Genomic DNA, 26,329 nt, shown 5'->3' with positions numbered 1-26,329 from the left:
AAGAAAGCTTTAGACTTTTCGTTGACGAAATATTTGCCAGGTGGAAGATTGTTCATTAAATTGATAACTTATGAATAATTTTTGTAAGCGAATTCTTGAGCAATTTGCCTCACACAATTCGGGTCGTTTTGCCCCCAAAAATATGAGAAATAAATTTGACGATTTTTCTATAAAATTGCAAATACATCGTCTGTATTAGAACTAATTTTAGAAACCCGAATGATGTGATGAAAAAAATTCACTGGTTACATAATTAAAATCGTCTTCCTCACCCTAGAAAATTACTATGGAACGAAACTTCAAAAATTACTTATAACAGAGACATTATTTTTTTTTTGTACGGACGGTTCTCTGTTGAATGGTCGTGCTGGTGCTGGTGTCTACTGTCATGAAATGAGGCTGGAGTAGTCTCATTCACTTGGTAGATACTGTACTGTGTTCCAAGCAGAAATCTATGCGATTCTGTGTGGAGTACAATCGGCACTTCAGCAGAGGATCTGTGGTAAACGAATTTATTTTTGTTCCGACAGTCAGGCAGCCTTAAAAGTACTCAGTTCGAATGACTCACGGTCGAATCTAGTGATCGCATGTCGAACTCAAATTGAAGACCTCAGCATTTCAAATGCTGTTTACTTGGCTACTATTCAACGTGCTGAGTATTATTCGTATGATTTGTGTGAATGCGGTTATGGTATTTTATATCATCTTATATGTAACTCTCCCGCATTGACGCAGCTACGTATCCGGGTTTTTGGTTCTCCATACATGGTTGAGTCTGTGTATGCGGAGCTAAAATTGAAGGATATTCTCTCGTTTCTCACCCAATGTGGTAAGGAGCTATAGTCAGAAGGGTTCATCGTTCTTCCTGGAGTGAATGAATCCCTTCTGTATTCACCTTAAATATGGTTTAGCAGATTGTTTGGCATCCTTTAGGGGGTACCGAATTTACTTCTGCTCGTACATACTGCGAATCATTCTGCATTCTTCCGGGAGTGCAGAATGGTGTCGCTTTTGTAAGATCTCTAAATCCTCTCGGGGGTTGGAGGTTTTATTAACAGCAGACTGTTCGGGACCTCGTAGAGGTTCAGAATTTACTTCTGCTTCCACTAAATGTGATCCTCAGCAGATTGTTCGGCATCCTTTAGGGGTGCAGAATTTACTTCTGCTTTTATGTGTTTTTGTGTCGTCAATTTTTTTCCATCCTCCTAGTCCAACCCTTACCATTTCCTTTCAATCCTTCCTTCTTATATATCGGGAAAATGATGCTAAAAACAAATTGATGGCAAGGCACAAATCTCCAAATATCAAGGGGAACGTGTCATTTGAGCCAATTTTTTCAGATTCCTGATTCCTGGGTTAGGTTGGCATCAAGCAAAAACTACAAAAGTGATGTTAAATTTTGAAATCAAAATCACGGGACGAATCCGATACATTTTGGAACCAATTGAAATTAGCATGAAATTCCACAAATTCCTTAAAACCTACATAGGCAGTGCAGAGTCGAGCGGGCGACATCATTCGCACGTACACGGGTAAGTGACGAACCTCCCGGCTCCCTGAGCAAAACCCCCCCACATCGGACTTCTACCTCCTAGCTTTTCGAGTGTGAATGTTAACGATCTTTGCGCACGATCAACCGAGTGTGAAAACAGCATCCGAGTTAAATCGAATCCATTCTGGAGCACACACAAAAAAAAACAGCAACAACCAAACAACCAACCAACCCACGAAGGCAAAGTGGACAACGGCTACCCCCTGTGGATCGGTGACTCGAAGAACTCGGAGGGTTGATTGACCCGGGGGAAAGGCGGCAAACAGGCTACATGCCGGTTCTGGATGGCTTTCGTGCTGCTATGGCCACCAACAACCTCAACCGGGGCCCGCAATGAATGGGTTCGAGGAATGTAGGAATGGTGCGCTGGCAGGTCGAACTTGTTTGTATGTTTAAGGGCAATAAAGCCTGTCCCTTTGTGTTGCATTCGAGGCGATCCAACCGGCAGGGGTCCCTGGTCGTTCTTTGGTGGTGTGACAACACCAGCTCCGATTGGTCTCCGAACATTGCGTGACATTCGTCGTTCCATGGCTGCTGCTGCTGCTGCTGGCTTACCAGGGCCCGAAAGAAGGTATTGACAGTTTCATAGACCGTCGCCTGGTGATAAAGATAATTTATGATTTCTTCGCCCTCGATAGCTAATGGTATCTCTTCCCCCTCGTTGGCCCCGGCATATATTGTCAGCACTCGGATTGACGCAAACAGGTCCTACCAACATCCTCCTCCCTGCAAGGGATCGTTTCAAACCAGTCCAAACCCGGTGATTGACGTTTGATCATTGACAATTCCAATGGAAATGGAAGCAGAAGAAAAAGAAAAAACAAAACGTTTCCTACTTCAGTTCGTCTTACTCGCAGGGATTATTGGATGTACAAATTAATCAACCACAACGGCGACCCCGAACTGAGCCGTGCGTGGCCGTCTACCCAAAAGTGGAAGCTGATCCCCAATCGTATTGTCATTTGCATAATTTACTACTTGTGAATCGATAATGTGAAATTTTATTCCAACGTCTGTCATAATCCTCTAATATCGAACCGGACAGGCATTTCGGTTTCGGCAGTACCGTGGAAGGGTTTCGCGGAGGCGAAGCCAGGGACGCGCTGAAACAGAAGATTTTTATCCTAACTCCTAACCGGTGAATCATAACTCAATCAACTGGCGAACTGGCGAGACTTCATTCTCCCCTCTGTCGCGAGGTTGTAGGTTAAAATTTCAACATTTGTTAGCATTGATTTCGGTTGTGAAATTTAAGAATTCGGTACTCAGCACGCTCGGGTTAATTCATAAGCTGATTGATTGGGCATTAGGTTACAAACACACACACACACACACGGCACCGTTTCGGGCTGTGGCTTTGGTTTGACTTCGATTTGGGTGGCTTCCAACTGTTTTGGGGGGCGGTATCCAATCGCGGCCGACATGATTTAGCTGATTGAGGTGCGATTTAACATCGGTAATCTGTTGTTTGATTGAGTTTTCATTCAACCGTGGAATATTTCTGTACTGTATTTCGTCGGTGCCGAGGGTGGAGTTATTCTACTGACAGAAGTTTGATACACAGAAGGATAAAAAAAACAAAAGCGCGAAATGAATATCACTCCAAACAACATGATCTGCAGTGTCAACTCAAAGGCGATGTTATTCGAAATACTTTCAAACATTCAACCCTTTACCCCTTGCGCACTGAAAATAATCTGCTGTTCCACTTACTCTTTGCCGAAACGCGTAACATTTTACACGGCCCACCCAAAGCGAAAATTTTCAATTATGCCAACTGTCGGAACGCAGCTCAAATTGAGCCTCCTGACAGCACTGAGACGGGTTTAGTCGTCTGCTTGCTCAGCGGTACCGCAAAAACACCATGCAACCACGTTCCTCTTCCCACGGTCGACGGCTCCGTTTTCCCGTTCGAGGACTCCCGAACCGACGAGGATCACCGTGAAGAAACAATTGTTTATCACTACAAAACAATCATTTTTTTTTCTTTCCCGGTTGGGAAAATTGAATTAAATTGAATAAGTCAAAATGTCAAATCGATAAGTGCTTAATTTGAGGTTAGATGTGAGAAACGGAACCAATTGTTTCTTATTTGCGCCGGGAGATTTCTTGGCGAAACATTAGAAAGGTGAGAAAATGGGTCGGTGCGGGTAATATTCCGGGTGCCTTCCTAAATGTGCGGCTTACCAACGGTAAACTGACAGTTGATGCCATTATGCTTCTATTCTTCTGTGCCGCTGTGTTTCTTTTTTCTTTTTTTTTTTGAGTCGGAACACTAATCTGTCAATCATTTCGGAGGCGCCTTCCCTGCTTGAATAGCAGCAGCAAATCATATTAGCTTCTTCGCAATTAAATACCAATCATCGGGAATACGATGACGGCTGCCTAGAATATCCTGACCAAGAGAGAGAGAAAAAAAAAACACACATCAAGCCATAATAAATTAGATCCATTCAGGGTGATTGTCTCGCGTTGGATTAGGCGTTGGCCTTTGTCTTTTGACGCAACCAAAAATCGTACGGATCAATATCAAGTTTTACGATCTAATCCAACGGATTTGGATGGACCAGGCCAGACCAGACGGTATCAACTTTCCGCATGGGCAAGGATTTACGGTCCCTGATCGTGGTGAAAGAGACAGAGAGAGAGAGGGAGAGTTCGAAGCGACTCAGGCGCGCGCATTTTATCTCGATTTAATTAATTGAGATTATTTTGCCTGTTTTTCACCAATGCCACCTTTTTTTTGCGCCGCGAAGAATGCGAAGTGTGTTCCATCTCAAGTCACGGTTTGGGCGGTTTCCGATTTCAGCAGCATGTTGAAGAAGCGTTGACATTATGCTAATTGAAATGTTGAACAAGACAATTGATGTTGCTGCTGCTGCTGCTGCTGCTTCTTTTACTGCTGGAGCCCGAGCTAACCGGATACTCGAGTTCTAGCGAACTTCATTCAGTTTAAAAAATGTTCCACGTTAAGTTGAATGCAAAACTTAAAGAAATGTGAAATTTGATCGTTCGTTTTTCCACCAATTCAATTAACATTTGATTGATTCGGCATATTTTCGAATGGTAAAAATAATGTGTGTACATTCAAATTTCTCCGGTTAACTATCCAGGGTTATTCAAGAAAATTTCCTACCCGGGAAGATCCTTAAACAAATCAGGAATCGAACCCAATATCTTTGTCAGTATCAGACAGTAATTCACCTGGCCCTTCCCGTCGGACCAGTTCATCGCTACACACCTCAGCTACGATGGAATAACGAAACTGCGGATGAGCAGAGCCAAGCCCAATTCCATTTCAACAAATTCCTATCCCAATTAGTTTCCGGAATATAATCGATAAATCATCACTCAACTCTTACAAAGTCAAGATTCGAACTTGACACGTAGAATGCAAAAGCTCTCAAAAATAAAAGAGAACATATCCAGTTCCAGTCATATTCATTTTCCAGATTACCTCATGAGGAATGTGGTTTAAATTTGCTAAATGAATTATTCTAAATTTTCAAGTACAATTTGGCACCATTGTAGGTAATTTTCCTTTTGTTAAAATGAATTAAATGTTGGCATTTTTTGGTCATTTGTTGCTTTCAAAATATTTATTTCACGTTTGCGGTTAACGTTTCGAAAGTTTATTCCTTCATCTTCAGGGTAGAACGACTACAAATATTTTTCTGAGTTGATGTGCATGGGAAGTGTTTGTTGAAAATGAGTCGTTAGTTCTGCATCTGTTATTTTTAATGATTGCTTGACGAAAAATATTTAGTGGTCGTTTTGCCTGAAGATGAAGGAATAAACCTTCGAAACGTTGGTCGTTAGCATAAAATAAATATTTTAAAAGCAACAAATGACCAAAAAAGTCATGTTTCAATTCAATCAACAAAAGTCTTCGTAATCGTTTTCAGTAAAATCACAGAGAACAGATATTCAAGCTAGTACAAACTTCTTCAAAACAGCTGTATCAAGCATACAAGTAAAAATCTGTTACAAATCACCGTTGCGCCCGACTTTGCACACATGAATTACCATTGTACTAAAGCTCGAACGCAAGAGTCCATAAGGGATTACTGGGCTGTTCGAAGCGCCGCTACAGGAGAATTGCTAAATGGTGATTGCTTTTTTGAAACAACCGTTAAATTTATTACATAGACAACTACATGAAAAGAACAACGGTGCTTCCTTCACACCAATTCCAAATAACCCCAGCACATCTGTGACAGCCACTAACAACAATGAAGAATCCTTCGAAACGTTGGCCTCAACGAAACCACCAGTATCCCCTATAAAACAAAGTACACCAATTGCAGCTTATAACCTACTCAACGCCTGTGAAAGTAATAACCATTTTTTTATGCTGAACCAATGGACGGGAGTGTGAATAGCGAACCACTACTCCCCCTTCATTCGCTAGATAACAGCGAAAGCGCCTCTTCTTCAAGGAAAAATTAACAACTAGATCCAGCAAAAAAATACATAAATATTTTGTACTAGAAAACGGCCGCCTTAAACTTAAGTGTAAAGGAGTCGAAAAAAAAATTTATGAAATATATAATTCTCACACAAATTGAAATATTTTCTTTGGATGTGGTAGATCTTTCTCTGTGGTAGATCTTCTATTGTTAAATATTTACTTGCTCTGAAACAATTACTTTCCACATTTTGATTATTATTTCACTACCTCAATATAAGCCAGAGTTAGCTTGATGGTTGAAAACTATTCTTAATACACTTCCTGAAATCGCAATAAAAATAATTTGATTTTCTCAGTAAAATGTAAAAAAATATATCAACTCTTGTCTGCCCTTATACAAATTTAAAATAATAATTTTATTTGAAATAAACCTTTGATGACTACAAAGATTACATTCGGACACATTTTTGGAAAACCTTTTCACGCTTTTCATAGAAAATCCACGAATTTCTAAAATTTCAACGAAATGGGTTATATGAAATTCGTTGATTTTCCATGAAAAGCGTGAAAAGGTTTTCCAAAAAAAGGGTCCAAATGTGATCCTTGTTGCCAGCATAAGGTTTTTTTGACAAAAAAAAAATTTCATGCCATCGAATCATTTTTTCACCCCGTAGATAGATAACAGTATTTCAAAGGTCTGTATGTTTTTGGTTTTGGCAAATTTTTCAAAATTTCCATTGAAAACTTCCTAAAACCACCCGCGCGCATGGTACTTGGACGATGGCCTTAAGAACATTTCTCTCTTTCACTTCGTCGCTTTATGTGGCGCTATAAAATTTTTAACCCACTAGTTCTGGAACCGGCAGTCGGATTTAGATGAAATTCAGAAATTTTATTTGCGATTATAAGACCTTATTCTAAGTTCATGAAAATCGGTCAGGCCATTTCTGAGAAAATAGTCTGAGTTTCATTTTGGATTATTTAAAGGAATCGGAAATCGGAAATCATACAACCAGCTATACAATTTTTAACACAATGTAACTCCGAAACCGAAAGTTGCATTCGGAAGAAATTCTAAAGCTTTGTATGGAATCATAAGACCTTCAATTTAAATCTAAGTTTGTAAAAATCGGTCACGCTTTTTCTGAGGAAAGTTAGTAAGTAATCAGCCTAGATGTTGGTTTTCATTTTCTTTATACTGCTGTTCTAGGCATAACTGTCCCATATATAAATACTAAATCCAATAGAATATGGGACAGTTATGAGTAGAAAGACAGTATACAAAATTGAACTAATCCCGCGGTGTGTGCATTGTTTGTAAAGGCGAGTTGTGTTTTCTTCTTCCGTGTCAGCTCGTATTGGTTTTGTATCGTCATTTTATATGGTGGTTTGAAAGTTCATCGACACTCATCGCCCTGTAATTGCGGAACCGGATGTCAAATCCAAATGAAATTTCACAGTAGCTTTTGAGACAATATAAGCTATACACAGTAGCTTTTGAGACAATATAAAATCGGTTCAAGCATCGCTTAGAAATCGGAGTGAGTTCTACTTTTGGAGTTTTTCTGTACTACTTTCGGTGCTTCCGGAACAGGAAATGGGGAACTATTAATGTCGGATCAAGTTTGTATGCCCACAAACTAACGAGTTCTGCAAACTAGAAGAATTTATCGGTCAGTTTTATGGGATTTGTACTTGTTTTTGCCATCGTTTGTGAAAAACTGCTCATGAAATTGAAAATTTTCCATTTACCGCACAGTTGAGTCCGGATAGAATGTTAAAAAAAAATCTTAAATAATTTCAAGACCTTTCATTTGAATCTGAGTTTGTGAAAATCGATTAAGCCATCTCCGCGAAAAGTTGGTGCATATTTTTGATACAAACATACACACATACATACACCGACATTTGCTCAGTTCGTCGAGCTGAATCGAATTGTATAAGACATCTCGGTTGAAAAGCCGGTTTTCACAGTGTTTGCATAGCCATTCTATATGAAAAAGGAAAAACGGCGGATGGGCAATGTCAACGTCATAATAGGAGGACCGTGAATATGAACAAACATGCTTCTTTCACACTTCCTCCGATAATCAAAAATCGTTTAGTTGACTGATTGAGTGAATTTTACAACTTTTACTGCTTCGCGCCCAGAATTGTAACAGTTCGTACTAAAGTATGACTGGAGTCAAAGAAATAAACTAGGAAAGAACAAATAAATTTCGGACTGGCTCGGAATTCAGGTTCGGAATGCGGATGAAGTATTCAGTTCATGAATTTAGTTTTAGAATTTCGGAATTGAACTCATTTTTAGAATCCAGGTTGATTCCAGAACTGAATACTGAACTTGGATCACGAGTCTTAATTTAGGTACTAAATTCAGTTCCAAAATCTAGTTTTAGAATCCAAGTTTGGAAATTAATTCAAGCATGCTTAATCTGAATTCTGAAAACAAACTCAGAAACTGAGTTTAGGAACTAAGTTCTAAAACTGAATTCGAAGAAATAATTTCTGAAGCTTTTTTTTTATATTAAGGACCATTTAACCGAATGGTTACTCGGGTCTGTAAATTCTGAAACTGAATTCAGGAATTGAACTTAGGTACAGAAATCAGTTTCAAAATTCTGGCTCGGAATTCAATTCTAAAATTTAGTTTCGGAATCCCCATCTAGAGCTAATATCTTGAAGTTTGTGTCAGAATTCTGTATTTTATTCCAGAATTAGAATTCTGGATACGAATTCCGAACTTAAATTAGGACACTAAATTCAGTTCCAAAATCTAAACAAGAAACCAGTTCCATAAATATAGTTTTGGAATCTAGAATTAGCATTCCGTTCCAGAGTCTTAGTTTCAACTTTTGAACCTAAGTTCAGGAGCTAAATTCTGAACTTGAGTTCTGAAACTTAATTTTATACCAAAGGCGAAGGGGGTATTCGCCTCAGATGCCACGGTTTTAGGGGTACGGCAAATCAATCCTTGAGACTTTTTTTTGCATCCTGAGGTAGAGTTTGAGAAATCTTTTTATTTTTTTGCTCACTAAGCGACGATGGGGGTGCAGATTTTTCTTGGCAAGCCATTGATTGCGTTCAAAGTTTGAATACTTCCAATCTTGAAAAATCACCTACATGATTTTTTTCCTGAGGTCGGAATATTTTATAAATAAATGAAGTGTCAAAATTCTTTATCAATTCGAAAAATACAGGTTTTGTCTAGAATAAGAAAAAGACGGATGGGTAATGTCAAAGTCATAGCTGGATGACGTAAATACTGAATGATATGACATAAATACTAATAATATCTTGTGATGTAACGTTTATTACACATGTTCAAAGTGGTGTTGTGTATAGTGACGTGATATATAGTAGAATTAAAAGGTGTTAAAATATTATTCTTGTGATATCTCAGGTGGGTCTTTGGAATAAGTTAACTGATTCTAAAATTAACCGAAATCACTATGATGGCTGACAATGTTGAGGGAATTTCTTGGATTCTTATATTCTGGACCAAGATTTGGAACTTGGATTTTGAAACTAAATTCAGGACCGGGAACTCGATTTTGAACCAGGATTTTTTAACTGAATACTGGATATGAATTATAGAACTTAATTCGGTATTTGGAAAGAAGTTCTGATTTTGGATTCGGGAACCGAGCTCTGGGCCTATATTCTAAAACTGATATCTGAATCTAGAACTGAATACTAAATGCTCAACCCGGACTCCAGAACTGAATTTTGAGCCCTAGATTCCAGAAATAAATTATAAATCTGAGTTCGTGAGCTGAGTTCTGGATTTGGAAATGAATTCTCAACCTGTATTCGGAAACTGAATTCTGGAACTGTATTCTAGAACTGTGAATTGAATACTGAACTAGGACCCTAGAACTGGACTCTGGACTTGGAATCTAGAACTAAGATCAAGACCTGGAACTGCGTTCTGGACCTGGCTTTTAGATCTACATTTTGAATTTGAATTTTTGAACTAAGATCCGGATCATGAAATCTATTCTGAATTTTGGACCTGGATTCTAGACCGGGAGCTGAATACCGAACCGGGTGCAGATTTTCGCAAGTACGCCAGTGTTCGGAGCTGTCGTCCGACTGCGAAAAAGTCAAGCACGCGTGATTAGTTGAAAATCAAATCCTATATGTCTTAAAAAATCATCCTTTTTAACTTCAGATATTCACAATTAAGTTCTACTTCTTCTTCCACAGGGTGAATTTTGAAAAGACGCCCCATAGTAGAGGTCAACATGCACAAGACGTAAATTGGATCCTGTCATATTTTCTCATGAGTTGACCGAACATTACAAGTATTGAAACGCAAAATTATGGTGTTTCTCCGATGGGGAATTCAACTAAATTAGCTATAAGAACAGTGGTAATACTTAGTTTATAACATCTCTTGCAATTGAATTTATTGAACCAAGACGTAAAGTTACACGTGTTTTTCCTGCTTTGCACAGTGTTTTACATAGATTACGAATTATCGATTAATTGGTTTAAGTAGACATTGAAAAAAAAACGGCTAGAATATGATACGAGTAGCAGTGCGAAAATTATTCCTCGTGCATTTTATAATCCAGATTTTGCACTATCCGACTATCATTTGTTTCGATCGACCCAAAAGACTCAGTTTTTTTTTGTTCCTTTGGTTAAGAATTTTTAAATAACCCAAAAGTAAGAGAAAAATTGTAGTTTGTAGTTCTATAACAAAATTTTTGATTGACTATTTGAAACGATTTTGTTGGTTTTTGTTTTTCGTTCTATCACCGCAAATTTCCTTCTAGACCAGAAACTGATAGTTCTTGACATTTATTATTTGCATCACAACATAAAACATCAATTATCCAGTCTAAACTTCACCAGCAATCCAGTTTCAAACAAACGTGAATCAAAATCAGTACAAAACACATATCTTCGGAGAGAAAAAAAACTACCGGATCTGGTAGATCTTGACCAAACGCACCACCGGCTGGCAGCTGCCGCGCATCCAACGGTCCACCGTCCCAATTTTCCACTTTATTACAGTCGTTTAATTACGGAAAGGTCCCGTCCCTAACCGCCGCCGCCCGACCGATCATCGATACTCTCTGACAGCTGTTTGTTTACATAGCAAAATTGTAGCTATCATTGTTGTTGACTTCTAAAAACGAATCCTTGATCTTGGGGTGTGACTTCGTTCAAAAGTCGTTAATTAAAAGCTCTTTCACAAAGTGTATGCAAACGGGAAAAGTCACAAAACCGCAAGAAGCGTCTCGAACATCATACAAACCGAGGGAGCCGGGGTCGCAGAGGGAGAAAAATGATTTATTTCAGCTCTTGTACAAACTTCCTTCCCGATCCGACCACGACCAGGTAGCAATCCTGTTGATGAAACAGGGAACGAAGCTGGTAAAAGATGACGACGCTGGCAATCAATTCTCGGAAGAAATGGCAGCCAACCAGTCGCAGTCAGTCGTTTTCGGTTTACCCTCCGACCAGGCTAGACAAAAGGGACAAGGCAGTTTTTAATTTTCCATTCAATTTTTGACAGTTTGTTGTGTAAAATAGGGCGTTTCTTAGCGCTTGAGAATTCCGTCATCTGCGTCGACGTTGCCTGTTTCGTGATCCTTGTCCGGAAGGGTTTAATTTTCGGTAAGTGGCATCAATTATGGCGTCAGATACATTTTTTTCTGTTTTGTCTCAAAATGCTTCTTGCGGTGATAGTTTCCGATCAAAGCCGGTCACGTGAGGCCACATTCGATCAGTGCCTGGGAAGGCTTAAACCCTTTCGAGTTTTCCCCAATCTCCGAAGCCCGAAATCGAAAGAAACCCATAATTGTAACATTTTCGAATGCGACACCACCCAACTTTCCCATCATGCGGAACCGATTCGAGTATCGTACCGTACAACTCAACTACACGCGACGATTGGTTGGTGCGGGGTGGGGGTAGGGGGACGGGGGACTAGGGTGGATGGCATAGGGCCAATAAAATGCATCAGAACGATGGACGACGTAATTTAAACTGACAAACGACACGCTGGATTTATGAACAGGGCGTGAATTGTGGTGGGTCGAAACGAAACGAAAGGAGCTCGCGTAAACGCTTTGACAGCTTTGGCGGTCGCCATTTTTCCGCATCGGACCAATGCAAACGAACCGAAAGGGCCGGATCGATCGGCCGTGCTCTGCAGACGGTGCACATATGGCCGTGGTTCCCATCGGGAGTGTGGAGAGCGAGAAAAAAAAAACAAGAACCGAACTTTGCTGTGACAACGGGCGAGAAACTAAAACAAATAATTGAAACTCGAGCTTCGGGAGCGAGGTATTAAATTTTAAAATTGAAAATAAATTTCCTGTATTCGAAGGGATTCCGACGTTCGCAGACAACTCGGAGCGGAGAATGGGCGCGTACGGTTTTGACGGTGGTTATAAATTTCTGGAACAGCGAACGAACACCGAGGGTTGCATTTTGGGCGAAAAATAAAACGATAGGACTCGCCACTAATGGGATGTCGTATGTTGACTTTTCAAACATTGTTCGATAACTCTTTCGATGTTGATGTTGAAATCTTACTTTTCAAATAGGAAATTTTAAAATAAACACAAACGCTGTAACGATATGAAAGTTAACATCCTACTTGAGACATTCATTAAACGAGAACCAGGAAAAAAACAGAATTCCAGACAAAATAATGGAACCGCAAAAATAAGCGATAGCCTGGTTTTTGATAACCCAACAAAAAAAACCGCAAAACTTGCAAACCTAATTGCCCAATTTTGGCCCATCACACCACGGAACGGTTCACAGCAGATGAAGATAAAAAAAATCGTCCAATATTTTGCAGGAAATTAATCGCTATTACCCTCAAGATTAAAACCCTTTTATGACGATGACGCCGACCGAGAGTGCGGCTATGAGGAAGACGAAAAACCGAGCCAATCGAAGCACCTCCTTCTCGTCATCCTTTGTCGATTTTGTCGGAGGCAGCGCAGCATCAACGGCAGCAACGTTTGATTGAAAATATAATAGCCGGCGTTCTCGGGGCAGGGCAAGCGAAAAAAAAAACGACAGCGTGTAAGTTTCTATTAAAAGCCAACGATCAATGGATCGTGTGCAATCGATCGATAATTGTTCGGTACGGGGAGCCACCTTGCAGATAATATATCCTACATTGGCTGGCTGGTGATGGCTACCGCCACGACCTGAACTGTTGACAGCTCTATTCAGTAATAGCAGGTAACTTCTTTGAAAGTGTTTTTTGTTTTGTTTTGGGGGGGTACACTCGGCGAGCACCGCACCAACCAATATGATCGACATCGATCGTCTCGTAATGGCTCAATTTTCCGCTGAATCACGTGGGAAGCTGCTTCGAACTAGTGTCGCAAGACCTCCGTGAAATCTTTCCACAATCAAGTGAAAGCGAAACAAAATGTGTTTGTGTGTGTGAGTGTGTGAAAAAGACAGCATTAACCGCAACTATCCCGGGAACTGCCTTCGTAATTTTACCGAAAATTATACACTAACTAATGTCTTCCAATTTATAATCCCTCGGTAATGGTTGTATTTTGTCTAGATATTTATCTACGTTCTCATTATCCGCTCCTTCTTGGTCCGGGTTGCCGGTCACCCCTCGGCCACGCTATTATTTATGGACTAGATTCAGCCGGGAAGAAAGTGAGTGAGAAGAAACAAGATAAATTTCTTCTAATCCCTTTCTAATGTCCCTAACTCCGACACTCGAAACTGTTTGCGGCTTTGATAAGGATCGATTTCTGACACGAGGGGCTTTACGCATCGACGACGACTAGTTCTTCCCCGTTCTCTAATTTGACACTTACCGTCCCGTTTTGGTGATGATCATTTCGGTGCCGAGCTCGTTAAACTTATCCCACAGCTCCTTGGTTTCCAGATGACACTGCACGGGCCGCAGATCGTCGGAGTTGCACGTTCCAACGATGGTCGGTCGTTTCTGTGGGAGAAAGGAAACGGTGAAATTCGGATTTTTGTTTTGTTTTCTGGCAACGGTCAGTCGTTGGTGAAGCAGTGAAATTTTCCGATCGAAGATAGAAGGTTAAATTTTCAACCTACCTAATAAAAGAATTTAAAAAGTCTACGAACTCAATTATAACAAATGCTTTTATAAAGGAATACTATCGGCTTTGTGAGCAAACAAATTTCAAACAAGTTTGCAAACGGAAAACTATCTTCAGCTTCTTTCAAAAATCGGTGACACTTCCGAGTTGAGCGCAACTTCCGAAATTCAGTTAATTTTACAACTAACCTGTTTCAAATTTTCTTGTTCGACCGAACATTTAAAAAAAATAAGCAATTCGAAATCAGTTCTCGAAAATTGTTAAGCAATCCAGAAAAAAAACTTTCTCGAGTGAGCTGGCAATGTAAACTTGCATGTCAAATAATTTATCAACTTTATTAAGTCAACAATGCTCAGTCAACTCGTTTGGAGTGAATTTCGAATCAGATACAACCAATCCCAGGCGAGTTAACTGAATATTTGTTTTGTTTACTCAGAAAATAAAAACTACCTGTTGTTTGATTTCATTTCACTTAATTCTGAGTTGTTTTGAATCGTTTCTTTCATTCACTCTCCATTGCACAGTGGGAAAAAACATCCAGGAAACCCGCAAAGAAATCGGGAACCATGGAATAAGGCAACAAAAATAGTGTTTCTTATGTAAAAAAATCCAAGAAATTCAATGGAATGATTTTTTAATGGCCGCGACTAATCGCCATCCTGCTCGTTTTACCCCATATGCCCAGCAGTTTTAGGGTTTTCTGTAGAATTTGTTCTGTAACTTGAAAAGAAATCGAGTGCGGTCTACTAAAATAGCGTAATTTTATGTAAAAATGACTTGAAAATCGAATGCCAGAACTTATACTGGCTGCACGAAACGTTTTGGTGGCTATTTTACCCCATTTCCTCCATTTCATGATATCTTAGTGTAAATCGTCCTTAAATGTCGGAAAAAGTTATAGAAAGTTTGCTAAATCTATCTTATCTTATGTAAAAAGTCTGTAGAATCGAATGCCAGAACTTATACTGGCTGCACGAAACGTTTTGGAGGCTATTTTACCCCAATTCCTCCAATATGAGAAATTTTCATTTAAATCACCCTTAACTCTTAAGCGAACACCGTTGAAAGCATACGAAAACTATTTTATATTATGTAGAAAAGTGTGGAGAATCGAATAGAAGAACCTACACTGGCCGCACGAAACGTTTTGATAACTATTTTACCCTATTTCCTTCATTTTATGGTATTTTATTGTAAATCGGTCTTAAATCATAGCAAAACTTATTGGAAGTTTACTAAATCTAGCTTATCTTATAGAAAAAAGTCTGTGGAATTGAATGGAAGAACATACACTGGCCGCACGAAACGACTATTTTACCCCATTTCTAGATTTCATGAAATCTTATTGTAAATCGTCCTTAAACCTCGGTAAAACTTCTTGTAAGTTTACTAAATCCAGCTAATCTTATGTAAAAAAGTCATTAGAACCGAATGGAAGAACCTACACTGGCCGCATATAACGTTTTGATGAATATTTTACCCCATTTCTCCATTTCATGATATCATATTGTAAATCATCCTTAAATGTCGGTAAAACGACATTTAAGGATGATTAAATCATGGTAAAACTTATTGAAAGTTTACTAAATCTACCTTATCTTATAGAAAAAAGTCTATAGAACAGAATGGAAGAACCTGCGCTGGCCGCACGAAACGACTACTTTACCCCATTTCTAGATTTCATGAAATCTTATTGTAAATCGTCCTTAAATCTCGGTAAAATTTCTTGGAATAGCTAGATTTAGTAAACTTCCAATCAGTTTTAACATGATTTAAGACCGATTTACAATAAAATATCATAAAATGAAGGAAATGGAAGGAAATTACTATAAAGTAAGTTTACTAAATCTAGCTTATCTTATGTAAAAAGTCTGTAGAATCGAATGCCAGAACTTATACTGGCCGCACGAAACGTTTTGGTGGCTATTTTACCCCGATTCCTCCAATATGTGAAATTTTCATCTAAATCACCCTTAAGTCTTAAGCGAATCACGTTGAAAGCATACGAAAACTATTTTATATTATGTAGAAAAGTCTGGAGAATCGAATAGAAGAACCTACACTGGCCGCACGAAACGTTTTGATGACTATTTTACCCCATTTCCTTCATTTTATGGTATTTTATTGTAAATCGGTCTTAAATCATGGTAAAACTTGTTGGAAGTTTACTAAATCTAGCTATTCCAAGAAATTTTACCAAGATTTAAGGACGATTTACAATAAGATTTCATGAAATCTAGAAATGGGGTAAAATAGTCGTTTCGTGCGGCCAGCGCAGGTTCTTCCATTCTGTTCTATAGATTTTTTCTATAAGATAAGGTAGATTTAGTAAACTTTCAATAAGTTTTACCATGATTTAAGACCGATTTACAATAAAATACCATAAAATGAAGGAAATGGGGTAAAATAGTCATCAAAACGTTTCGTGCGGCCAGTGTAGGTTCTTCCATTTGATTCTTCAGACTGTTTTACATAAGATAAGCTAGATTTAGCAAATTTGCAAGAAGTTTTACAAAGATTTAAGGACGATTTACAGTAAGGTTCTCATTAAATGGAGGAATTGGGGTATAATAGCCACCAAAACGTTTCGTGCGGCCAGTGTGGGTGCTTCTAATCGATTCTCTAGACTTTTTTACATGAAAGTAGGCTATTCCAGAATACCGCACTCGACTTCTTTTCAAGTTACAGAGCGAATGTTATAGGAAATCCCAAAACTGCTGTACACTTGGGGTAAAACGAGCAGGAATGCGATTCGTGCGGCCAATGCAAACCATTCCATTGAATTCCTTGGACATTCTTATATAAGAAACGCTTTAGTTTATTGACCTATCTCAATTAGTTCATGAGTTACAGAATTCTTTGCGGGTTTTCATAGATATTTTCCCACTGTGCATTGCTGTCAAAACACTAAGAGCGAAAGTTACGTAATCTTATTGAACGAAACTTTCGTTCAGTAAGCTTAAATTAAAGAAATCGTATTCAACCGGAAATTGAATCAATATAACTTATTTGCTGAGTAAATACAATTTTCTATTAAGTGGATATAACTCACCCTTCGGTATATTTTGGCAAGTACCTTATGGAAACTACACGGAAAATAAAAACTACCTATTATTTGACTTCATTTTACTTAATTTTGAGTTCTTATGAATCTTTTCTTAAATTCGCTCCTTCCATGGTTGTCAAAATACAAAGAGCAAAACCACCCAACAATAAGAGTTTCGCTCAATTTGCTAAAATTAACCGTATCAACCTGAAATTAAATCAATACAACGTAAATCTTAATTTACCACGTAAAAATAACTTACCATTGGGCAGATATACACGCTCATTGGACATAACTCAAAATTTCAGTTACGATTACTCAAATCCATAAACTGAAGTAAATCTGACAACATTTGAATTCTGATTTGATTGAAATTAACTCAAGTTATGAGTTCTCTCACATTCACTAATGCGTTATACAGTAAGCGTTGAGTTTTCAAATACTCGAGTGAAAAAAAATCTAACCGTCGTGTTGTTCAAATACAAACACTTGTCAAGAATATTGTTCAATGTTCGTTCAATTTTGACTCCAAACCGGTCAAAATGAAACGGATTTGAATCACTTTTTTGCGCTTCATATTTAAAACAAAGAAGAATGACTTTTACTACGAATTCCATGTATATTACAGTCTCGACCTCTAACTCAAAACTAAGGTAACCCAAGCAGAGTACACGGAAATTAAAAACTACCTATTATTTGATTTTTACTTAATTTTGAGCTCTTTTGAATCTTTTTGTCCCTTCCATTGTTGTCAAAATACAAAGAGCAAAACCACCAAACAGCGAGAGTTTCGTTCAATGAGCTAAAATTAAGTAAACCGTACCAACCTGAAATTGAGTCAATACGACTCAGCTGTAGAGTAAATATAGCTTACCATTGAGTAGATATAACTCATCTTTAAATATTTTTTGCACGTGCCTTACGGAAACTACCTAGAGCCACTTTACCTAAAATTAGGTTATTGAAAGTAACCCCCGAATTGGGTGGAATGTACTTAAAATTAGGTTATTTTGCGGTTCCGTTTACGTGCATTTTTTATGAAATTGAGTGTCACTCAATTTTGAGTTATGTTCAATGAGGGTGTAAGGTTATCGAACGGAACCCGGAAGTTAGGTGGAAAGTACTCAGCATTAGGTAGTTTTTCGGTTCCGTATAGATATAATCCAAAGATAATCCTTACACTGAAAGAAAACGCCAGCCGCTTTGCATTGAATGAAACTTTATTCAATGCGATAAATCACTGCTAATTCCGACTATTAAATTATAAAACAATTTGCATGATCTTATAATCAATATATAGTAAGTTTTACTTCTTTGATGTGTGGTTTCCAGCGTTTGAAATGTTAGTAAACTGTGTGCTAAACGTCATGAATCAGACTGAATGTATGTTACCAATTGTCATTTGAATCCCTGAGAAGAATTTATCCTTAACAACAAATTATAGAACTGTTCGAATAATTTTACGCTGGACAATAAAAGAGTTTTATACTCATTTCTTTTCATTATCTTCCACTATTTATATGAATGGTATAAAAATATGGAATTGTATTACAATTGTATGCATGTTTTCTTGAATCGAAATTAATGTATTCTATGGTATTCTCGTTACAAATTATTTTAATTTTGTAGTTTTTCATACAATCGAACACTGAAGAATTTTTTCCCCTGAAGTTGAATGAAGCTTTTATGATTGGCAATGCTGAAAACAAGATCATATGATTTCATCACAAAATTATCAGGGCGTTTCCACCACTTTATAAAACAATTTTTGTCCGTATGTTGCATGATGATGAGCTTAACAATTCAATTATTGTAAGTATGTCATCTATAATCAAACCAAACATTGGATAATTTGTAAAGAAAACCAATGGTAAAATGTAGCCAAAAGGGTTTATTTTACCCAGTTAAAAGGAAATATTGGCCAATAAAGACAAGTAATTATCGTGGAAAATTCATTTTTTCTAAGATTGCATATTGAAACATGATTTAATACATTCAAAACCTTCTAGAATCAATATACCGGATAATTCATGTTCTATTTGTATCTATCTTTAATTTTTGTGTTTGTTTTAATGAACTGTCATTTGTTGTCATGGAATTTTCCAGCCGTTTTTCGAAGTGTATAGTTTTTGGTTTGATATATATTTTCGTTCACTTGATTCGACCATCTCCATTATATATTAAAGTAACAAGAAATTTAACTGTTTTTTTCGGTGGTTAAGTAGTATATGTGAAAACTTATTAATTGTCTTTCTGTTATTTTAGTCAGTGGCGAAATACGAAGAAATCTACTTTGAGACCGCATGCAGCTAGCCATTCGAAGTATATTGATGAATAATACGACCAATGTTGGGACGTGTTATGCAGTTCGAAACTTATTTTATAGAAAAATAGTGACACAAAATGGTGTTTTACCCAAAATTGGGTATAACCCAATCAAATTGATTGATACGATGTCTGATGAAAGTGTCACTGACTTTTTCGCACATCACACACACAACTTTTTAGGAAGGTATGTTTGTTGCAAAAATTGTGTAGCTGATACCCAATTGCGCGAAAAACCATACCAATCCAAAAATTGAGAAAGAAAACGTTGGCCGATGTACGATGGGTGTCACTTAAAGTCAGTGACACATTCAACAGACATCATATCAATCAGTTTGATAGGGTTCTACCCAATTTTGGGTAAAACATCATTTTGTGCCACTGAGTAGCCACAAGTAAGCGTGTAGAAATCACCATGTGGTGAGTGCCTGAGAGCCGGTATGTCAAACCTAAAATTCTCTCGATATTTCACTCGTCAAGATGCACATTGATTACCGATGCAATTGATATTATCTTCATGTCTCCTGTCACTGCTTGGTTACGATGTGAGTAAATAATAATCGAACAGCATAAATATTCATTTACTCCAATAAACTTCACGTCTAATGACATTATGCAAAGAATAATTAACTCTATCGATTTATGTTTATGTTAGTACTCTCTTTGTGTTTTACTTCAACAGGGAATAGGAGATTGATAGAGAAAATAAAAAGATTAGCCTGTCTTTGACTGAGTACACTTCTACTTGGTCATAGAGCATCTCATTCGAAAGTCACTTTCACAGTACATATTAGTGTCGACGACGATTCGGATCGGCATGTAGAGGTAATTCGACGTGACTGACAAATTGCAACTCTGGTCTTGACAGTTCTCTAATACTGTTAGCACAAACATGACCGAACTTGAAAATTCATTCAACACTGATTCGAAAAACTCTAAGTCCATGAAAATAACACCAGTGAATTGTCGAAAAGTTTGAGGTTAACAGTGACAGCGAAAATTCCAATTATGAAAAACAAATTAGTTCGCGTTAAACATCACAGCCTACTAGGGGAAACTTTCATAACTCACCAACAGCACCAAATCCCAAAGTTCAACTTACCGATGCTGGTTCCGGGGTTAGTCTCTCCTCGTCCGATACACTGTTCGGCGTCGCCGTTGCTCTCGAATGACTGTTCCGCTCCTGTCCGGACCGGGATGCTTCCTCCGAGTCCGAGCACTCTTCCACATCGACATCCACTTCATCGTCCACTTCGGAGAGCCGATCAACCGAGCTCGGGGGTCCTGTGTAAGAGCGGAGAAGAAAAAAGCGAAATGGCGACCAATTAGATTACAGCGCTTATCGGTGGTAAATGATTTGCTTATTTCCCTCCATCCCTCTCGAATTGATGTTTTTTTTTCATCCGGATTTGGAGGTTTCATAAAATAACATCAGCCATTAATTATCTCAAACGAGGCGGTGCAATTACCGAATGTTTAATAAATCAAACAACGACGCTTATAAATTAATGCCGATTTCCAGTTCGGGTTGGTTCTAGCCTACGGGATGAAGCCAGCTCGGGCTTCACTCTCGATTACCGAGCGATCCGCACTGGCTGGAAAAATTAATTAAATTAACATGTAAATTAGGCGTGAAACAATTAAAATGTATTGCACTCGTGAAGCGAATACAGAGAACGAGTTAAACAAAACAAGAAAAAAAACCTCAAACAAGTTGGAATTCTTTCACACATGTTCGCGCGAAACCGAACCTTCAAACGTCAGGCGAAATTAAGGTTATGTAAACATCGTTAGCATTGCCAGTCGGCACCGGCACGGCGCACTGCGGTCAGAAGCAGCACCCTCCCAACGGCAACGGTTCGATCCTGTTCGCCGGCAAGCGGCTGATGATGATTCCTCGGCAAACGAAAATTAGAGTGCTGTGCGGTTTTTCTCCAAATCGAGGTTAATCAAATTCGCCATCTGGCGCGTGGCTTTGGAGTGGCTTTCTTGGAGATCCCGACCGACCGAACGCACGGAGGCTAATTTGAATAAAACAGACAATTCGAGCTCCACCACCGCATCGCCGTCAGCCATTAGCTTACCGAGAAGTTCTCTAATGTCCCTGTGTAATTATAGAGTACCTTCCGGGAGTACGGCCAAGAATCGACCAGCTGATGCGATGCCCGGGATAAAACGTGTACAACAGGCGGTGGTCGATTGCTTCCTGATGGATTGCACCTCATCAGGAAGTGGAAAGTCTAATGGGGAAATAATTGAGGATCCGCCACGGACACGCTTGCACGGGAGCAGTAAAAATCGATCAGCAGCAGCAGAAGGAACAGTGATGGACTAAAGTGGTTAAATGATGAAGTGGCAATGGTTAGGACACTAGCCGAGGATTTCACGGTATTGACGTCAATAACGATTTTTCGCTTTGTTACTTGGTAATATATAAGACCACGGTTTACACAAACAACGCGACTTAAAGTAGGCCTTTTTCCTAACAAACCAAAAAAAAATTATCTTTACGTCACAAATGAACTCGAATTTATGCTTGACCTTTCAGTAGAATTTTTCACATGGACTTTATGTTGAACCAAGTTTCGTTACGAATATGTAAACATCCTACTGAACTGTCAAAAAAAATCTTTTAACAGCAGGCAACTGTTCTGCATTCTGTGAAATCATACCCAACAAAACCTTCTACTGTCTGTAAATATTGAAAATTAATGATGTAATGAATTAATGAGCAAAAATAATCCAGCTTTGCCCATTTTCTCATCAGAGTGTATTGTTTACATCCGCTTGGTTAGGCAACTTTCAGTGACATGCCGGTTATCCATCCAAATGGCAAATGCAGGGTTGTTATTTCGAATCTTATGAAAACTTTGGGATCAATAATTTGAAAGTCTCAAGAATACTGCAAAGGTTTCAGGAAGTGATAACAGCAGATCACACGCTAAAAGCGGAAAGCAAACCGGGAGCAACGCGTAGAAAGCCAAGAGAGGAGTGATACATAGCTTGAAAATGATATTTTCCAAAGTTTCGTTCGAATTTGGTCTAGAAACTATTCGAATCTTCAATGAAAATACAGAATCGCTGATTTTGAGAGTGGATTTAAAGCAGTTTCCAGGGCAATCATATTTTTTATAGTTGGAAACAAGTTCGCCCTAGATGATATTTTTAAACGTAAGGAGCTATCTTCATTTTTTTTTCGAAGTTCCAGAATTGGCCGAATATTTGCACTTATAAAACCGAGTTCCTCAAAAGCGGTTCGTTGTTTTCGATACAATTTGACTTCAAGTTACTACTCCAAAACTGAGTTACTACTCTGCCAAGAGACTCATTCAAAAATTTATCCGACGTATGAAAACTTTTGTTTTCTTGGTTCAGTATGTAAAATATCTTTAGTCTAAATTGGGTTCGGCATTTTATCGGGTTATTGGCTGAGTTTTTCAGTTTAAATCTACTGGTACGGGCTTCTGAACAGAACTCTATAATAATTAGGGCGACATCACCTTAACAGAAAATCCAACAAAAGCACTGTCCAGAAAATCCATTATGTCAGCAAGTAGCCAAACTAACCAATGAAGAAGAACCGAAAGACCAAAACACGAGTTCGGAAGTAACATGAACTGATTTTCACGAGGCCATTAGAATGCATCTCGATAAGCAACAAAGCGTATGTAAAAATTGAGATTGGATTCCCTTCAAGGAAAAAGTTTAAAATATCCACGGTTTTAAGGGATGAATAATATAAATTCGTTTCGGACGAAGAATTCATTGTTTTGATTTGACAAGCGATTTGCACCTTCAGGCGAAAAAATGAAACCAACGCTCTGCAAGAAAACGTTAAAAAACGTACCCTTTGACAAAACATATAATGAAACTGTGAAGCTGTAAAGCGAACATTATACAAAATTATCAGTTCTAGTGGCTCTGAATGTTTAGAGGATTAGATATAAAAAAAAACTATTAAGATTACTTCTCTACAAATAGGAGGTAAAAATCATCAGTTTAGTTCAAATCTAGAATAATTTGATTAGCTTTGTGCTGTTTTCACAGAGAGAAATTCCCTCCAAACGGCGCAAATAAGGCAGCTTTGCGTTCGAAAAAAATGTTTGAAAATTGTCGCAGAGAGTTCTACAATTTGGCCCTTCTGAAAGTCGGAAATAAATCCTGTACAGTTTTTTATAGTTTCTTTCACTCAAATATTGAGATGTATGAACTATTGAAATATATGAGCAATTGTATAACTTGTGCTACGATTATGTTTATGTAATGATTTCTTTTAGGTCAAAGCTCAAACTTACACATTACTTTGACTGGCGCCCTTCTTCCTGGAATACAAACGTGATCATCCGTAACAAAATAGTCCTTCCTAGGACTCTTAAGTCGCTCTAATTTCAAGAATACAAACGCTATCTTCCGAAACTGAAACCGGTATTAATTAATATCTATACACATCTCCAATCCAGGCCTACGTCAATCTCGCGGCTATGTCTCGGACATTTTCTACTCCAATTTTTTTTAATTTCATCAAAAAAACTGCTGAGGCTGAGTTGAGGTGTTGATAAACAAATCGAGTTTATTTTCCAAACAAACCCGGATCAGGATTGACGAATTAATAAAATTTGCTTTACTATGACCTAAAAATCGTCGTCTTGTTTCCGAAGGAAGAAACGAAAATGTCTTCCCATGCACAAATCTCTTGCTAGATAAAAACTTCCTTACCGTTATTCGTTCAAAATCTGCTGTTGTTTGTTTCCAGACCGCTTACTTTTTGGAGATATTGTGTGCAAATTCTCTTGAACTTGGAAATGGTGAATTGAAGAATCAAACCTCGGTTTTGAACCGTTTATCAATAATATTAGACTGATTGAAGAATATTAGAGATCACAGATATGGAAGCTATTTTCAAGCTACTTCTTGTAACTGTTTTAACGTCGCAGTCATAATTATGAATATTAAAAATTCCTACAACTCAAAGCAACAAGGCCAGATGGTTCAATAAGGTGTTCCCTTTAACTAAAGATTTACGGGTTCTAAATCATTTTCTCTTACCGCAAAAGAAGTGGTGAGCTAAATTCGTCCGCATCCTTTGTCACCATTTTTAACATGATGGCGATTCGTCAGTTCGTATTCGCTCCCATTGAAAATGTTCCACTTAAACAGGGGTCAGAAACCAAATACTCACGAACTAATGTCGTTTTCGTTTGAGAAAAATGACCCATGGTAGTTTCATAAAAAAACAATTTTCTCGAAATTGTGTTGGGTTCGCACTTAACAACGCGGGTTTGAGTAAACTTGGTATAAAAAACGAAGCTGATTCGATTTTCAGTTCAACAACGTTGAAACTGGGCTCGACACTAGCTTCAAACAAACGGTTTGACAGCAGTTAGGGTGGAAACTGGGTTCGGTTTGGCATCAAGCGAAAATGACATAAGTGAATTGAAATATTTGGAAACGCAAGAAAATATTTGTCTTCTTTTAAACACATTTGTATTTTGTAATTGTATTTTTTTAATTTTGCTGAGCGAAAAGGTTCTCAACCCCAACACTAAAAAAAATATTCATAATTTCATTGATTTCTTGTTTAACTGCAAATTTTTACAGCGTCATTAATTTTACTGCAAATGCTTATTGCATATCGTATGTAAGGAACTTCAATGATTCTATTCTATTGCATCTTCCGGGTCGCTGAAAAAGGTATGCCTTGTTTAGGGATCTAGGGATTGGTTGGGTAAACAACTATCAGAAGAAGCAAGACATCGAATTTCGTTCTGAAGATAAATAAAGACGAATTTAAATTAGGCATAAACCTATCGTCTTATTGTTGGTGCTCGAAAAAACGGCAGTTTATAAGTCAATAACCATAATAAAAAATCACAATTCACATTTTCTCTCGGTAGTCGGCTACCCAGAGATTAGAAGGCATAAATTCAATGATATTTATGAATATAATACTTCCCTGAAAACTATTCATCATAGTTTGTGTGATGATTTTCAACATTCTAGCAGATTATTGATAAGTTATTGTTCTTGATTTCAATGTGATTGATATCAAGAAAATTGCCATGGGAGATATGAATAATTTTGCTCATGAAATCATGAATAATAGGCATGATCTCATGAGAAGATAAAAAGAAGACATGTTTCTCAATTTGACGACTTTTGTCGTTAATACGACTCACTTTACTATGGGTTTGATTGTGAATATCTCTTGTTGTATCTAACATATGAACGTAATTCTTGCTACAAACTATCGGATATGTGATCATCAATTTATGATAGCATTTTCAGTTCGATGACATAATCACAAATAATTTAAAATTTAAGGATTTCTAAATTTTTTGATGTCCACGAGTATTAAAGAGGAAAACTTATGAAGCCTTTCTCGTACCTGTACTATAACAGGCGCCTGCGCAGTTAACTGTTTAACAGGAAGTAAAGCAAATGCATCATTCCGGTAGGTTCAGGTCCAGAACTCAGCTCCAGTTCCAGTATCAAGAATTCAGTTCAGTATTGAATCAATAGCGGGACGTTCGAAGAGCCAGTTTCTCTTCAAGGAAGATCGATTGCGTCATCCTGCAGCTGGTCGTTTGCATCGGAGCAAAATTCAACGAAAAATGGACAACGATGGGGAACATTATGCAAAATCAGCCCTTCTTATAGCTTCAAATGTTATCTAAAGAACTATAAAGATTGCTTCTTCACGAATCGGAGAAAAAAACCATCAGTTTAGTTCAAATTTGTAATAATTTGAATAACTTTTTACACTTTTCGCAGTGTGACTAAAGCCAGAAATGAGTCCGATACAGCATTTGAAAAGATTCTTTTACTGAAATATGCTAATCCGAAACGAAATAAACGTCACCAAAATTCTATGTGTTGGTACTTTTGCGGCCGTTGAGACCACCCATTTGCGAAAAAGCTAC

The 26,329-nt window shown here is 38.0% G+C and overlaps 1 protein-coding gene across 2 annotated transcripts in view; it reads right to left on the bottom strand.

Moving 5' to 3' along the window:
• The window catches only part of LOC131428185 (T-box protein H15-like), a 125,424-nt gene that overhangs the window by 81,892 nt on the left and 17,203 nt on the right, over nucleotides 1-26,329 (bottom strand). For both annotated transcript variants that reach the window (XM_058591907.1, XM_058591908.1), the window contains exons 2-3: nucleotides 20,512-20,693; nucleotides 13,784-13,914 (exon numbers count right to left, since the gene is read on the bottom strand). In XM_058591907.1, coding sequence (XP_058447890.1) covers nucleotides 13,784-13,914; nucleotides 20,512-20,693 — 313 coding nt within the window. The remainder of the gene's footprint in view (nucleotides 1-13,783; nucleotides 13,915-20,511; nucleotides 20,694-26,329) is intronic.

This window comes from Malaya genurostris, chromosome 2 (genome assembly GCF_030247185.1).
Source record: "Malaya genurostris strain Urasoe2022 chromosome 2, Malgen_1.1, whole genome shotgun sequence".
Taxonomy (NCBI): Eukaryota; Metazoa; Arthropoda; class Insecta; order Diptera; family Culicidae; genus Malaya; species Malaya genurostris.
Note: the sequence above shows the minus strand (reverse complement) of the source record. Positions and strands in the feature narration are given on the sequence as shown.